This window comes from Oreochromis aureus, linkage group 14 (assembly GCF_013358895.1).
Source record: "Oreochromis aureus strain Israel breed Guangdong linkage group 14, ZZ_aureus, whole genome shotgun sequence".
Lineage (NCBI taxonomy): Eukaryota > Metazoa > Chordata > Actinopteri > Cichliformes > Cichlidae > Oreochromis > Oreochromis aureus.
Window position 1 is genome coordinate 3,145,583 of NC_052955.1, and position 16,918 is coordinate 3,162,500.

The 16,918-nt window shown below is 38.7% G+C and overlaps 1 protein-coding gene and 1 long non-coding RNA gene across 2 annotated transcripts; both read left to right on the forward strand.

Moving 5' to 3' along the window:
- Positions 1–902: 902 nt before the first annotated feature.
- Positions 903–9,226, forward strand: LOC120432800. Its single transcript, XM_039598006.1, has 10 exons — positions 903–1,397; positions 2,355–2,498; positions 3,141–3,303; positions 3,391–3,583; positions 4,138–4,182; positions 4,978–5,022; positions 5,797–5,874; positions 8,269–8,346; positions 8,854–8,907; positions 9,086–9,226. Exons 2-10 carry the CDS (start codon positions 2,390–2,392, stop codon positions 9,224–9,226), a joined length of 906 nt encoding a protein of 301 aa, XP_039453940.1. The 5' UTR covers positions 903–1,397; positions 2,355–2,389.
- A 3,023-nt stretch (positions 9,227–12,249) lies between these two features.
- On the forward strand, positions 12,250–13,228 carry LOC120443555. Its single transcript, XR_005615488.1, has 2 exons — positions 12,250–12,334; positions 12,444–13,228. It is a non-coding gene; the product is annotated as an uncharacterized LOC120443555 (long non-coding RNA).
- Positions 13,229–16,918: the final 3,690 nt, after the last annotated feature.

Genomic DNA, 16,918 nt, shown 5'->3' on the forward strand with positions numbered 1-16,918 from the left:
GCCTTGAGGCGATTGTTGTTGTGATTTGGCGCTATATAAATAAAATTGAATTGAATTTAATTAAAAGATTACAAAACAAAAGACAGAGGTGAAGCTAAACAATAACCTAACCTGGGGAAAATAATTTTATTAAAAACAAACAAACCATGAAACCTGACATGGATACAAAGATACCTGGAATATGGAAATGTTGCACCAAAGATAACAGATGACCTGACACTGAACAAAGGAGGACAGGACTTACAGTGGCTTGCAAAAGTATTCGGCCCCCTTGAACTTTCTCACATTTTGTCACATTACAGCCACAAACATGAATCAATTTTATGGTAATTCCACGTGAAAGACCAATACAAAGTGGTGTACATGTGAGAAGTGGAACAAAATCAAACATGATTCCAAACATTTTTACAAATAAATAACTGAAAAGTGGGTGTGCGTAATTATTCAGCCCCCTGAGTCAATACTTTGTAGAACCACCTTTTGCTGCAATTGGATTCCATTAAAATTGATTCATGTTTGTGGCAGTAATGTGACAAAATATGGAAAAGGGGGACGAATACTTTTGCAAGCCATTGTAAGCACACAGAGAGATAATGAGGGATGAAGAACAGCTGGGACAAATCAGACCTAACAAGACAAGGGGAAACAAAACTAGACTCACTGCATATAGGACAAGGACTTTCACAATAAAACAGACATCACAAGGATAATCTAATAAACAAATGAACTTAGCTTACCTAAAGAACTTAAAATAAACATCGACATCCAAACAAACTAAAACTTAAAATGCTGGGTCAACAGACCCAGGAAAGTGACAGTAAAATCATTTATTATACACATTATACTTATTTTCTTAAATTGCTCATCTATCATCTGTATTTTCACCTGGGGGTCTAGGGTGCCGCTCTTCTTTTCATGACAAATTAGGACATGTTTATGATAACACACTGACAATATCAGGCCAATTTTGGCATTACTCCATCAGTGAACAGCATGCCCATGCTAACTTAAACTAGACCAGCAAGCTAACCACATGTATATTAAGTGTTAGTTAAGAATAGGAACCAAACAAGTTAACGGAACGAAATTAACTGTAACAGCAGTTTGCAAAACACTGTGACACTTCTCAAGTGTTCCTACCTCAAATACAGCGAGTGTTGCTGTGTTTTTGTTGTTAAATGGACGAGGAGAGCCCGTGGCTGGTGAGAGGATGCAGCATTTCGTCCGTGGAGCATAGAACGACGTCTGTGATTGGTCAACAAGTGAGTAAAGATGCATCTGATTGATCGAAAGCCTCAACCAAAGAGCTGCTGGTCACGGCAAGATACAAACTCGCCTGAGCTCTGAGTGAACGGCACATCCGGGACCTTCAGCACTCAGCAGAGATTTATCTTGACGTATGTATTTACCTTTGATATCCATGCTTCGACACACACTTCGCAAGGTAAAGTTGTATGTTTAACAAGCTAATTAAACGGAGTTAGCTAGTTAAACGGAATTAAAACAATGCACAATCGATTTGAACAAACTGTGTGATGAATAATGATAAATGTTAAAAAGTTACTTAAGCTGTATCTTCAACAACAGATATTAGAAGTTAAATTTAATTGTTTTTAAATTTCCACCGGAGTTAAAGGGACCTGCGGCCTTGCATGTGCTCTGCATCTGCAACTGCAGAGACAGTCAGTCTAAGCTCTTTTTAAGTGTAGGCTACTGCAACACGCATTTTATTTCAACGCAAGATAGGTTTTCTTGGATTTAAATGATAATATTAATGTTTTCCTGTTCAGCACAAATCAATGACATTAGTGTTTCAGTTATGGTAGTAAAGTGCACAGTTTACAGTATTTGTCCGTGTATTGGCATGTTAAAATTATTCGTGAAGGTAATTTAATGTCAAATTACATTTGCAAAGTGTTTGCACTGCGGTCCCCAACCCTTTTCGCGCCAGGGACCGGTTCATGCCGGATAATATTTTCACGGACCGGCCTTTAAGGTGTCGCGGATAAATACAACAAAATAAAACTAGTACCGGTACCGAAAAAAAGAAGATTTATTCATAACACAGGTGAAAGACCCAGGAAAACCGAGTTAACGATAAAAACGATAACAAAATAACGCTAAAAACTGATAAAAATCCTGAAAACCATATATTTCACACCTGAGCCTCAACTCTCGCGGCCCGGTACCAAACGACTCACGGACCGGTACTGGTCCGAGGCCCGGGGATTGGGACCGCTGTCTGATTAGCAAATGCGTTGTGATTTAAGGCAGAAAAATACTATTTAAATTACCCTGTAAAGAAAGTATTGGTTTGTTTTGTCTTGCTGACTTTTCGTCATTTTCTCATGAAGATGTGTACAGGTTGAGCAGATTGAGAGTGAAGAACATGTCAAAAAGAAGACTCAGACTTCGTCCTGAAGCAGAGGCTGCTCACTTTATTTTATCTGGAAGTGACAAGCCTTGTTTAAAGGCCCAATGGATCAATGACTATAAAGGTATGTTATACGTTGTTCCTTATGGCTGCTGCATGAATATTACCAGAGCTGCAACTAATGTTTATTATAATATTTAATAATATATTACAATTGCTTCAGTTTCCCTGAGGGAACCTCCCAAATTGATCAATAAACTTATCTATCTAGATTAAAAAATGTTTTACATTTCCATGTATTTGAAATTTGTTGCCAACTATTTTAATAATTGTTTTTTATTATTAGTATTTATTTATTGTATCAACTCATTTGTTGCATCCCTGAACGTAAGCATCTAGATCAGGGGTGGGCAAACTCACTCCACGAGGGCCGGTGTCCCTGCAGGTTTAGATGTGTCCTCGAACCAACACAGCTGATTTAAATGGCTAAATTAGCTCCTCAACATGTCCTGAAGTTCTTCAGGACATGTTGGTAACGAACTAATCATGTGATTCAGGTGTGTTGACCCAAGGTGAGATCTAAAACCTGCAGGGACACCGGCCCTCGTGGACTGAAATTGCCCACCCCTGATCTAGATGTTCCCCTCACAATTAAAACATTTTATGATTGTTTGTTCTGCATATGTTTTGTCAGTGGCTGATCAGCTGCAGTAAACCTGATTTGGATTGTATTACTTAACACTACTTATTGAACATCTTGTATTAGGACGTGGTGTATTTGCCTCTGAACCAAATGAAAAGGGATCCTTTGTGGTCGAGTACCGTGGGGAGCTTATCTCAGAACATGAACGGGACAAGCGGCAGAAAAAGTACACAGAAAAGCAAACTGCTTTCCTATTTGATTTTAAATGGAAAAATAACACATGGTGGTAAGTAAAGGCATATACAATATCAGTTGTTCTTTACAAAATTATGTTTTTAGTGAACAAATCATATGTTCTTTTCTTCACTTTTAGCATTGATGCCTCCCGTGAAGACGACTCACTTGGCCGGCTGGTTAATGATGACCACAAGTACCCAAACTGCAAGATGAAACAGCTGGCAGTCCAGGATAAACCTCATCTCTGCTTGTTTGCTATTGACAATATCCAAGCAGAGAGTGAAATCACCTATGACTATGGAGAATCTATGTGGCCATGGCGAGCTCTGGTAAGTAAATCCTCTTCATAGATTGTGCAGTACAAGAAATGTTAAATATTAGTAGATGAAAAGATAGATGTTATTCTAGTTATAAAGACCAGAGTAGATCACTGCTGGGTTTAGAGCTTTTGTTGACAAAATTTGATATTTTTGTCCTTTTACACATGTTTTTGATTTAATTTCTGGGGAAATAGATGGCTTTACATCAGTGTTGGGTTTAGAGCTTTTATTGACAACAGCAGGAGAAGTTAGAAGTCAGGAACATGAACTCTACATGTGTTCAGTTGTCATGTCCTCATATTGTTTTAAGCTGTGAAGGACATGAGTGTGTTTTAGTTGCCTTCCTCATGTGGTTGGACCAACAACTGTAGTGTGTGTTACACTGTCCTCATATTGTTGGTAGCAGAACTGTACAGTGTTAAGTTTGTATAGAATCTGGTATAAGGAAGTCAGATCCTTCTGTAATAATGTTCACTGATACAAATATGATCTGTAGTTAATCATCTAGTCGGGATTTGTACTAGAGAATGTTTCTGACGTTATATTGTGGTCTTTTGTTGCAGACACCAAGTGCTGAGGTCCTGTCTCACCCTCATAAAGACCAGTTAGTGAGTGACATACCCACTTCATTCTTCCAACAGGTTACACATCATGTTTTTGTATTTGGTATCAAGTATATGTGTCAGTTGGGCCTAGTGCATAAATGAAATGCACTTTAATTGTATTAAAACAATCACTTTGAGTCAAAGTTTCCCAAAATCAACATTAGCATTAGGAGAAAGTAATTGTCTATACCATTTGTTAGTCCAAACTTTCCCTTAAAGCATCAACTTGATCTTTATTCTGACTACATTTGATATTTTTGTCCTTTTACACATGTTTTGTCCATTTCAGCTCCTGCCGATCAGTTTACATGATTTAATTTCTGGGGAAATAGATGGCTTTACATCAGTGTTTGGTTTAGAGCTTTTATTGACAACAGCAGGAGAAGTTAGAAGTCAGGAACATGAACTCTACATGTGTTCAGTCGTCATGTCCTCATATTGTTTTAAGCTGTAAAGGACATGAGTGTGTTTAAGTAGAAGTCCTCATATGGTAGGACCAGTGATCGTAGTGTGTGTGTGTTACAATGTCCTCATATTGTTTTAAGCTGTGAAGGACATGAGTGTGTTTTAGTTGCCTTCCTCATGTGGTTGGACCAACAACTGTAGTGTGTGTTACACTGTCCTCATATTGTTGGTAGCAGAACTGTACAGTGTTAAGTTTGTATAGAATCTGGTATAAGGAAGTCAGATCCTTCTGTAATAATGTTCACTGATACAAATATGATCTGTAGTTAATCATCTAGTCGGGATTTGTACTAGAGAATGTTTCTGACGTTATATTGTTGTCTTTTGTTGCAGACACCAAGTGCTGAGGTCCTGTCTCACCCTCATAAAGACCAGTTAGTGAGTGACATACCCACTTCATTCTTCCAACAGGTTACACATCATGTTTTTGTATTTGGTATCAAGTATATGTGTCAGTTGGGCCTAGTGCATAAATGAAATGCACTTTAATTGTATTAAAACAATCACTTTGAGTCAAAGTTAACCAAAATCTAATTGTCTATACCATTTGTTAGTCCAAACTTTCCTTAAAGCATCAACTTGATCTTTATTCTGACTACATTTGATATTTTTGTCCTTTTACACATGTTTTTGTCCATTTCAGCTCCCGCTGATCAGTTTACATGATTTAATTTCTGGGGAAATAGATGGCTTTACATCAGTGTTGGGTTTAGAGCTTTTATTGACAACAGCAGGAGAAGTTAGAAGTCAGGAACATGAACTCTACATGTGTTCAGTCGTCATGTCCTCATATTGTTTTAAGCTGTGAAGGACATGAGTGTGTTTAAGTAGAAGTCCTCATATGGTAGGACCAGTGATCGTAGTGTGTGTGTGTTACAATGTCCTCATATTGTTTTAAGCTGTGAAGGACATGAGTGTGTTTTAGTTGCCTTCCTCATGTGGTTGGACCAACAACTGTAGTGTGTGTTACACTGTCCTCATATTGTTGGTAGCAGAACTGTACAGTGTTAAGTTTGTATAGAATCTGGTATAAGGAAGTCAGATCCTTCTGTAATAATGTTCACTGATACAAATATGATCTGTAGTTAATCATCTAGTCGGGATTTGTACTAGAGAATGTTTCTGACGTTATATTGTGGTCTTTTGTTGCAGACACCAAGTGCTGAGGTCCTGTCTCACCCTCATAAAGACCAGTTAGTGAGTGACATACCCACTTCATTCTTCCAACAGGTTACACATCATGTTTTTGTATTTGGTATCAAGTATATGTGTCAGTTGGGCCTAGTGCATAAATGAAATGCACTTTAATTGTATTAAAACAATCACTTTGAGTCAAAGTTAACCAAAATCTAATTGTCTATACCATTTGTTAGTCCAAACTTTCCCTTAAAGCATCAACTTGATCTTTATTCTGACTACATTTGATATTTTTGTCCTTTTACACATGTTTTTGTCCATTTAACCTCTCAACGATCAGTTTACATGATTTAATTTCTGGGGAAATAGATGGCTTTACATCAGTGTTGGGTTTAGAGCTTTTATTGACAACAGCAGGAGAAGTTAGAAGTCAGGAACATGAACTCTACATGTGTTCAGTCGTCATGTCCTCATATTGTCTTAATCTGTGAAGGACATGAGTGTGTTTCAGTTGCCTTCCTCATGTGGTTGGACCAACAACTCTAGTGTGGGTTACACTGTCCTCATATTGTTTCAAGCTGTGAAGGAGATGTGTGTTTCAGAATACGTCCTCATATGGTTGGACCAACAACTGTAGTGTGTGTTACACTGTCCTCATATTGTTGGGTAGCAGAACTGTACAGTGTTAAGTTTGTATAGAATCTGGTATAAGGAAGTGAGATCCTTCTGCAATAATGTTCACTGATACAAATATGATCTGTAGTTAATCATCTAGTCGGGATTTGTACTAGAGAATGTTTCTGACGTTATATTGTTGTCTTTTGTTGCAGATACCAAGTGCTGAGGTCCTGTCTCACCCTCATAAAGACCAGTTAGTGAGTGACATACCCACTTCATTCTTCCAACAGGTTACACATCATGTTTTTGTATTTGGTATCAAGTATATGTGTCAGTTGGGCCTAGTGCATAAATGAAATGCACTTTAATTGTATTAAAACAATCAGTTTGAGTCAAAGTTTCCCAAAATCAACATTAGCATTAGAAGAAAGTAATTGTCTATACCATTTGTTAGTCCAAACTTTCCCTTAAAGCATCAACTTGATCTTTATTCTGACTACATTTGATATTTTTGTCTTTTTACACATGTTTTTGTCCATTTCAGCTCCCGCTGATCAGTTTACATGATTTAATTTCTGGGGAAATAGATGGCTTTACATCAGTGTTTGGTTTAGAGCTTTTATTGACAACAGCAGGAGAAGTTAGAAGTCAGGAACATGAACTCTACATGTGTTCAGTCGTCATGTCCTCATATTGTTTTAAGCTGTAAAGGACATGAGTGTGTTTAAGTAGAAGTCCTCATATGGTAGGACCAGTGATCGTAATGTGTGTGTGTTACAATGTCCTCATATTGTTTTAAGCTGTGAAGGACATGAGTGTGTTTTAGTTGCCTTCCTCATGTGGTTGGACCAACAACTCTAGTGTGTGTTACACTGTCCTCATATTGTTGGTAGCAGAACTGTACAGTGTTAAGTTTGTATAGAATCTGGTATAAGGAAGTCAGATCCTTCTGTAATAATGTTCACTGATACAAATATGATCTGTAGTTAATCATCTAGTCGGGATTTAAACTAGAGAATGTTTCGGACGTTATATTGTTGTCTTTTGTTGCAGACACCAAGTGCTGAGGTCCTGTCTCAGCCTCATACAGACAAATTGGTGAGTGACATACCCACTTCATTCTTCCGACAGGTTACACATCATATTTTTGTATTTGGTATCAAGTATATGTGTCAGTTGGGCCTAGTGCATAAATGAAATGCACTTTAATTGTATTAAAACAATCACTTTGAGTCAAAGTTAACCAAAATCTAATTGTCTATACCATTTGTTAGTCCAAACTTTCCCTTAAAGCATCAACTTGATCTTTATTCTGACTACATTTGATATTTTGTCCTTTTACACATGTTTTTGTCCATTTAACCTCCCAACGATCAGTTTACATGATTTAATTTCTGGGGAAATAGATGGCTTTACATCAGTGTTGGGTTTAGAGCTTTTATTGACAACAGCAGGAGAAGTTAGAAGTCAGGAACATGAACTCTACATGTGTTCAGTCGTCATGTCCTCATATTGTTTTAATCTGTGAAGGACATGAGTGTGTTTCAGTTGCCTTCCTCATGTGGTTGGACCAACAACTCTAGTGTGGGTTACACTGTCCTCATATTGTTTTAATCTGTGAAGGACATGAGTGTGTTTCAGAATACGTCCTCATATGGTTGGACCAACAACTGTAGTGTGTGTTACACTGTCCTCATATTGTTGGGTAGCAGAACTGTACAGTGTTAAGTTTGTATAGAATCTGGTATAAGGAAGTGAGATCCTTCTGCAATAATGTTCACTGATACAAATATGATCTGTAGTTAATCATCTAGTCGGGATTTGTACTAGAGAATGTTTCTGACGTTATATTGTTGTCTTTTGTTGCAGACACCAAGTGCTGAGGTCCTGTCTCACCCTCATAAAGACCAGTTAGTGAGTGACATACCCACTTCATTCTTCCAACAGGTTACACATCATGTTTTTGTATTTGGTATCAAGTATATGTGTCAGTTGGGCCTAGTGCATAAATGAAATGCACTTTAATTGTATTAAAACAATCACTTTGAGTCACTTTGTTTAAGTTGAAGTCCTCATATGGTTCGACCTGTACAGTGTTAACAGTTTCTATACAGTCTGGTATAAGGAACTTAGATCCTTCTGTGAATAGTGTTCACTAAAGTATGTGTGAAATATATGTGAACTCAATGCAGCCTTCATCTCAGCAAATATAATTAATGATTGAGAGGGTTCACAAATGAATTTTCATTTAAAATGTCATGTCAAAATGACATGACACAAAGTGTGTGATATGTATGTTAAATCATTCTCACTATTAAGTTACAATGCATTGTTTTTCATTTCTTAACTACTACTAATTTGTTTAACAGTATACTGAATTGTATAATTATTTTGAGTTACAGTATTCAAATGAATTATAATTACAAACACTGAGTTTGTTACGTTTCATTTAAGGCCAGACAAAAATCTCGAGTTCTCACCTTTCACCAGACAGATACCTCAGAGCAGGTAAGCCAGCTGCCTTTTTCTTCTTCATTCAAATTGTTTATGCTATGTGACTATGCATATCAACTATATGAACGCATTTTCATCAAGTCATGGATTGCAGAATGTTCTGCTACTGGAGGGGGAATGACATTCTAGCTATTAATAAATACAAAGATGCTTTTTCTCCATTTTCGTTTAGATCTCTACTGATGAATTCTCAGATTGTACGGATTATGAAGATAAAGACTATGTCCCAGATTCATGTGGCAGTTCCTCTGACACAAGTCTCCATAGTTCTGGCATGAAAATCAGAGAATCTGTGGTTCCCAAAATATGTTAAATGACATGGCATTGGAGACGGCTTCAGGACACAGCGGGAAGATCACCAGTTCAGAGAAACCTACAACATTTAGTTCGTCACTGAAAAGTAGCAGTCACAGTACTTCAGTAACAAGCCGCAGTTTTGATTCATCAGGGGTCACATCACCTAAAGACAGCTCCACAAAAGTCACACCTTTGCCAAACACGGAAAGACAAAGCAAGTACAACAAGAAGCAATACTGTCTATATTGTAAAAAGGCCATTGCTAAATTGGCAAGACACCTTGAATCTGCCCACGGTAATGTGCCGGAAGTTGCAAGCGCCTTCAGTTATGATAAAGATCCCGCAAAGAAGAGATTTGTTGCGCTCTATTAAGAAGAGGGAAACTTCAACCATAATGCTACTGTGGCAAACTCTGGTGCTGGAGAAATGGTTGCTTGTCCGAAGACCCACTACTGCAACAGGATCTGAGGACTTCCGTCATTGCAAATTTTGTCAAGGACTATATGCAAGAAATAGCCTTTGGAGGCATGTGAGAAGGTGCCCTCAGAGGTTTAATGAGGAAGCTCCTCTGGGCAAAGACGGATGCATCTGGAATTACGAAACCTGATCAAGTTCATGAAGCTGTATGGAAGATTGCTTGTGAAATGAATCAGGATGACATTTCCTTGGTAGTAACAAGTGAAAGAGACATTCTTAGCCTTGGTGAGTCACTGTACAATGGCAGGAAACCAAATGAGAGAAGGAATGATTACATACGCCAAAAATGAGAGAGATCGCAAGGTTATTGATAACCGCCAGAGCTATAACACCTTTGAAGAGCACAGAAGACCTTGTTATGCCTAGTAACTTTCCCCCATGTCATACAAGCAGTCAGAGCTGTTGCTGGTTATGAGCTGGAGAGCAACTCATATAAAACACCATCCTTGGCTTTGAAATTGGGACACAGTTTGGCGAAAGTTGCAAGCATTGTGCAGTGTAAAGCCATTATTGCAAATCGCTATGATGTTGCAGAGTCAGCCAAGCAGTTTGCCACTCTATATGAAAAAAAGTGGTCAGAGTCCATTTCAGCTGCTGCATTGGGTACACTTCAACAAGCCAAATGGAATAAACCACAGATTTTGCCATTTACACAGGATGTGGCACTGCTGCACAAGTTTCTTGCTACTAAGTCTGCAATGTACATGAAGGACCTTGAGGAAAAACCCAACAGCACAACCTTGAAATCTTGCTCAAGTGACTTTGGCGCAGGTAGTGCTATTTAACAGAAAAAGGCAAGGAGAAGTTTCAAAAATGGAGCTCCAGGTTTTTACATCCCGGAATCGCACAGAGTTGAATCCTGACATTATGATCGGCCTAACTGAGTTTGAAAGGAAACTTGCAAAGCACTTTGACAGAGTTGAGATTCGTGGTAAAAGGTCAAGAATGGTACCTGTGCTTCTCACACCTGACATGATCGCTGCAATGGAGCTCCTCGCAAAAGCCAGAAGTGAGTGTCAAGTCCGCACAGAGAATGTGTACTTGTTTGCATTGGTGTCCTTTCCCATTACAGAGGCTCTGACTGCTTTCGCAAGTATTCAAATAAATGTGGTGCAAAGTACCCAGAGGCCCTTACCTCAACAAGATTGCGGAAACAAGTTGCTACTTTGTCCACAGTACTAAATCTAAAAGAAAATGAAATGGATCAACTTGCCACCTTTCTCGGACACGACATCCGTGTCCATCGAGAATTCTACCGGCTTCCAGAGAGTACCCTGCAGCTTGCAAAAGTCAGCAAACTGTTGATTGCAATGGAGAAAGGAAAACTGTCTGACCTGCAGGGGAAAGGGCTGGATGACATCGCGATCAATCCGGAGGGTGAATTCTTTTTTTTTTTTTTTTTTTGAAACATAGTTAGCTTTGAATATAACATTTGTGAATGTTCAGCAGATTCTAATATAAATATTTTGTCTTGACTATTTTTCCCCAACAAGATGAAGTAGTTACAAGTGATGATGATTCCAGTGGAGAAACCATCACTGACCCTCAACAACACAAAGGTATCTTGACTTGCTCAGTGTGTGATAATATCTTTAAGTTATGAGACTGGAGACAGTTAATAGGTTCCTGATAGTCATGTTAGATGGGCTTAAGAGACAGCAGTATATAAATTAGACAGAATGGTAGACACCATTCATTAATATGGTACTAAAAGATCTGGATACATTGAAGTCTGGCAAAATGCATAAATAAGCAATACAAAGGCAAATATTAAATATAAGGATTAGGAGGTCCACTTCTGTGAGATTAGGCACACAAGTTGAGAGGTAGTGCATGCAAGTAATGTGTTCCTAGGGAGATGCCTGAGTATTGATGAGTATTATTAGTATATTATGTTCACATGTAAAATATTCATATCAAATGTAAAATTACACACTGCCCAATGCTGACTTTGCCTACAATGCAAACAAAAAAGCAAACAAACCTATTGCATGCATTAATTCTCATATTTCACTGTTACTTTTCAAAGGCTCAAGGACCAAGAATTCTGGGAACCAAAGCCACACACTTTACTCAGCTTCCCTGGACAATATGGAGGGCACTTCTGCCTCAACCACCCTGGACAATATGGAGGGCGCTTCTGCCTCAACCACCCTGGACAATATGGAGGGCGCTTCTGCCTCAACCACCCTGGACAATATGGAGGCGCTCCTCGTCAACCACCCTGGACAGCAAAAACATCAGCAACACTGCACCAAGAAAGGGTGAAGGCACGCATATACAAAATGTTTTAAGTGAATATACTTGTTATCAATGGACATGTTTATTGTTTTCAGGCATGACACTATTAAGAGCTTTTATCATAATCCGTTTCATCTTCTTTGATTCCCAGCAGAACACAGCACTTCAAATGGTTCATCCCAAGCATCCTTAAAGGAGCATTAAGCAATATCTTTTCACTGCTAGGTGTGCTGTTGTGCACTGCCTTTAAAGCAAAACCAAAGTCTATGGCTGGAGATCAACACAGAGAGAGGGAGTGTGACTTCATGCTGTACTCAGATGAAATTACAACTCTAATTCTTCACATGGCCATTTTTATGATGAATTGTGCTTATTGCTCCTTTACAGTGCTCCAGTAGAAACTAAGGTTTAAGAACATTTTGTATTCACATTATAAACTAGAATATTTTCTCTCTTCTTACATTCACATTAAGATATGTTTTTTTTTTTTTTTTTTTTGTTTCCATTTATGACAGCTGGGAAGGCGAGGTGCAAGTGGACAAATGATGAAGTCAAGGCTGTTGAGCGGCACTTGCTTCATTTCATAACAAGCTGCAAAGTACCTGGCAAAAAGGATTGTGACTCCTGCATCCAAGCAGAGCCGGCAGCTCTGAAAGACAGAGACTGGGCTGCCGTAAAGTATTACATCCACAACAGGATCATAACATTGAAACGAAAGATGAATGAATAAAATTATAAAATGCAGGTTCAGGAATGCTGCATCAGTTAAAATTAACTTTATTTTCATTGTATTTTTTTACATTTTTGACTTTGTCTGTTGGGTTACTAATGACTAAGTTACTCAGTCCTTTCTCCTGGTTTTTGCCATCATATGTTCATACTGTTTTCAGTTTAAACAAGCAAGGGAGATAGTTTGTGACTCTGTTATTTCAGTATTGCAGGTCTCTGCATTGCGTTCTTACTCACAAATCTGTTTATTATGGGTGCATTTTGTAATTAAAAAATAAGAAAGGCAGATAATGTTCCATGTTTTTATTCACATAAACATTCACTGCAAAATGAATTAGTGCAATACAATATTAAGACTTAAAAAGTAGACTGACCACATTTTTGAGCTATGTCTCTTTTTAAGTCTCTATACAGCTCCGATTTACTGTGTTGTATTAACATATGAATGTCTGATATTTCTGTCAGAAGTTACCCGACTGGTCATCGTTACTATTGTACATCTATGCCTATTATATTGTAATTTCAAAAACCTGTAACAAGAGCCAAGCTGAAAATACAGACGCTAGCCTTACCTGGTCCTTATAAGTCATGTATACTTGAAAATTGTGTGTGTATCCATGGGCTTCACAATTCACCTAAACATGAAATATCAGTGTGTGACCTTATGGTACTCATAAGTCACATAAACATGACAGTGTCCTCACAAGTAGCATTAAATTCAGGTTTGACCAAAATTTCACCCTAGCCAAAATCTCAACAGATGGGCGTGTTCCTGGAAGCATGGATCAAACTTTGTGTGATTCCCATGCCTCTAGGACCTTCAGAAAGGCACGTTCCCATTTGTCACATTTTTGTCATAGGTCCTGATATTTCACGAAAACACGTATGTGTGTGTGTGTGTGTGTGTGTGTGTGTGTGTGTGTGTGTGTGTGTGTGTCAGTCATTCTGTATTCCACCCATGGTCACACAGGAGGCAGGTGTAGCCTTAGGTGACATTACCAGTGACACATTTTGAGGCAGTGAGCAGCAGCAGACGTTTTTAGATCATGTTGATACTGACACGTTAAAGGTGTTGTCATGTGGCACATGCAGACTGCATCACGTTCCCACACGGCTGCACAAATATGTTTAACATTAAAGTGAATGTGGGCTTTGCTAAATGAGGGCAGTTGTGTTATTTTTTTATTTTTTATTTTTTTATACATACCAACTGTGACATCATGTCTCACAGTTAGCATTTTGGCCCCACCACGCTGGTGTTTTGGATGCAGAAATGACCATATTTGGATAAGAGACTGGCGTGCTAATTTATCAGCTAATGCTAGCTAGCTTGGTTAGCAAGCTCCATTTATAAACACGATGCAGAAATTACACAATGATTTCCCTCCTGGAGTGCCAACAGCACACAGGGAGAGGTCCAGTTCAGTGAAGTAGTAGAGGTGTGAAGCCTGCTGATCAGCTCCAAAGGGGCCCGCACACCTCGCTCCAGCATCCAAGAGGATTAAAGGAAGTTAAAAACTTTTTCAGAGTTGTTGTGAAGGTGGAAAGTATCCATGGGGGCCAAAAACTGCCTAAACCTGAGTCTGTTCTCATAAAACATCCATGTTAAAAAGCCCAACATTACAGCAGATTTCAACATGCTTACAGCATTCACAGCAGACTCGCAGCTTCATAATAAATGTGTGGAGGGGATTTGTTTTTAACTTAACTGTTTAAATGTTAAAGGCTAAAAGTTAAAGGCTGCTGCTGGCTGTTGAACTTTGCCTCAGCGTCAGTCACAACTGGACCCCTCTGCCATGTTTGTGCTGTCATTCTGTAATTTTAATTAGTCTCCTTAGACTAACAAAATAATGCAACTTGTTTTGCAGTTAATTGTACTAACAGCACACCCAAACTGTCTGAGCTCCAGTGCTGGTAGGTGAAACTCTGGTATTTTATTCAAATGTTATTTTGTACTAATTAGCGGATATCTGTGTCTCTGCAATGCACCGATATAGTCTGTGGATACGCCTTGTTACCACAACTTGTTTGCGTTAGCTAATAACTATAAATACGGTCACTCCAGACATTAAAAAAACCCAATAATAATTAAAAAAAAACAAAAACCTATTACCTTTATGGTTTAATTACTTAATTTGGGTTTAAATTAAACACATTAATCACGTAGTACAGGACAGAATTCAGAACACAGACACATGTTAAATGAGTGTAACCTTTCAGATGGCACGAGCACAAATGTTTGCTATTAACACATCCACATGAAGTCTTATGTCACTGTTGCTGTGGACTTTGATTAGTATGTGGGTCAGTTCTTATCACATTTCATTACTGGAAGCTTTTTGTTAGCTTGTCCTGATAAGGGTCGCCTGTCCATACGTCTCCAAACCCACTTCCTCCCACCCTTTCATCCATCGTTCCACAACCAGTATATGTATTCATGTATTCCCAGCACTTGCAGCGCCAGGACTGCTGTTTGTTTGATATCCTCTGTGGCAGCCAAAGGTCCCTGGGCTCTCTCCTTTGTCATCTGCCTCCTCTCAGATCACCCTCAAACTACAAAACCTTGCTTAGCAGACGTCCACATCAGTGCTGGACAACATGTTGGGTTAGGGTTATTGTTCCAATCACTCTACAAGCAGAATGACCGTTGAAATAATGATGGAACTCGGAGAGGAAGCTGCAAAAAGCACCTGCAGTTCCCTGTAACTGATTTAGCGACCAGCTACTCTCCAGCTGCAATCCCTGGATGTACTGCACAGTCTAGTCTGGGTTTAAAACTTTAGCTTGCTCTCAAACAGGTGGAATGTGTCTCATATGAAGAACTCACAGGTGAGCAGAGACTTTGAGAAAGAGCTTAACTTTTACGTTGAAATGGGAGACGGATGAAGTGGTTCAGCATCTTCTCTGTGTTAGCTGGAAGAGGATCCCAAATATGTTGGAGGAACTATATGCCATGAACTCAAGGATGTGACTGAGAAGACTATTAACTACCGGTTTTAGATCAGATCTGAAACACTGACAAGAATGTGAACGTGACTTCCTCTTGGATTAGTTTAATTCTATGTTTTGTCATTAAAGTAAGACAGGATTACTTGTCCTATAATAGTTTGGAGGTTTGTCTTCGTATTCATCACTGTAGTTTTCCTATATCCTCTGTCTTCATGGATAAAGTACCTTACATGTTTAAAGGATCCTGATGTTTAGAGAATACAATGTTAAAGCTTTCATGTTTAATTAGGAAATGTAATTGTTCTACCAGCTGGTATCAGACTAGGAAAAAAGTCCTGATTATTACTTTAAAATGACTGAACTTTAACAGACAGCCCTATTGTGCTCTGCTTCCTTGCCTGCAGTCATTTGTAAGAGATGGCAGGATATTTTTTCTAAAAGGTGACACTTTTACAGCTGAGCTCTGAAATGAAACAAGCACAAAAGGCAGAGTGGCGGGTAAAGAGAGGCTCCTGTACCCAGCAGATCTCACTGTCAGCCTCGTACCTGCCAAGTGTCCTTGAGCAAGACTAACCAAAACAACACAAAACTCCTGACTGATAATTCACAACGAGCTTCTGCATAAAACAGCTGAAAACTGTATCCTCTAAATTTGGTTCCAGACTGACACGTTGTTGTGAGGGTAGCACTCTGCTTAACTTGTATTGATCTTTCCACCTCACACAATGTTCCCCATCTGTCCAAGTTCTCTTTGTAGTATAGGAAACCGGGTTTCCTGGGGTTGGCGCTGATCCTGGCACTAAATTGGACGACGGAGCTAAACATGAACGCAGTAAGACAGGATGTCAGCCTGAGCTCTGATATGTTTCTCTTTTAATGAAGGTTAGAGACGGACCTGAGTGAGAAAAACATTTTTAAGCCCAAGTAACATTTTTAGAACGATAAAGTATAGAGACTGGGTACCTAAAGTGTACGATGAATAAACTTAGGTGGGATGGTGATGTTGTTCCCCGCCACTGTCTTCAAGATGGCAGCTTCCATAAACCGGTGCGCGCTCCTATATTTAATGATTTGATTCAAAGTTTATGAAAATGCCATGATTTGTTGGAAAATGTATTCACACCCTAATTAATGTATATTTATGAATAGAATAGATAAAGAATAGATCTAATAAATCAATAGATTTTTTGATTTTACCTGACTAAATATTCTTGTATTTCACAGTGGAGGATGGTGAGGACTCACACTGAAGACAGAATCATGGAGTAGAGCTCTCATTGTACGTGTTAGAGCCTAGAGGTTAGCTCTACCC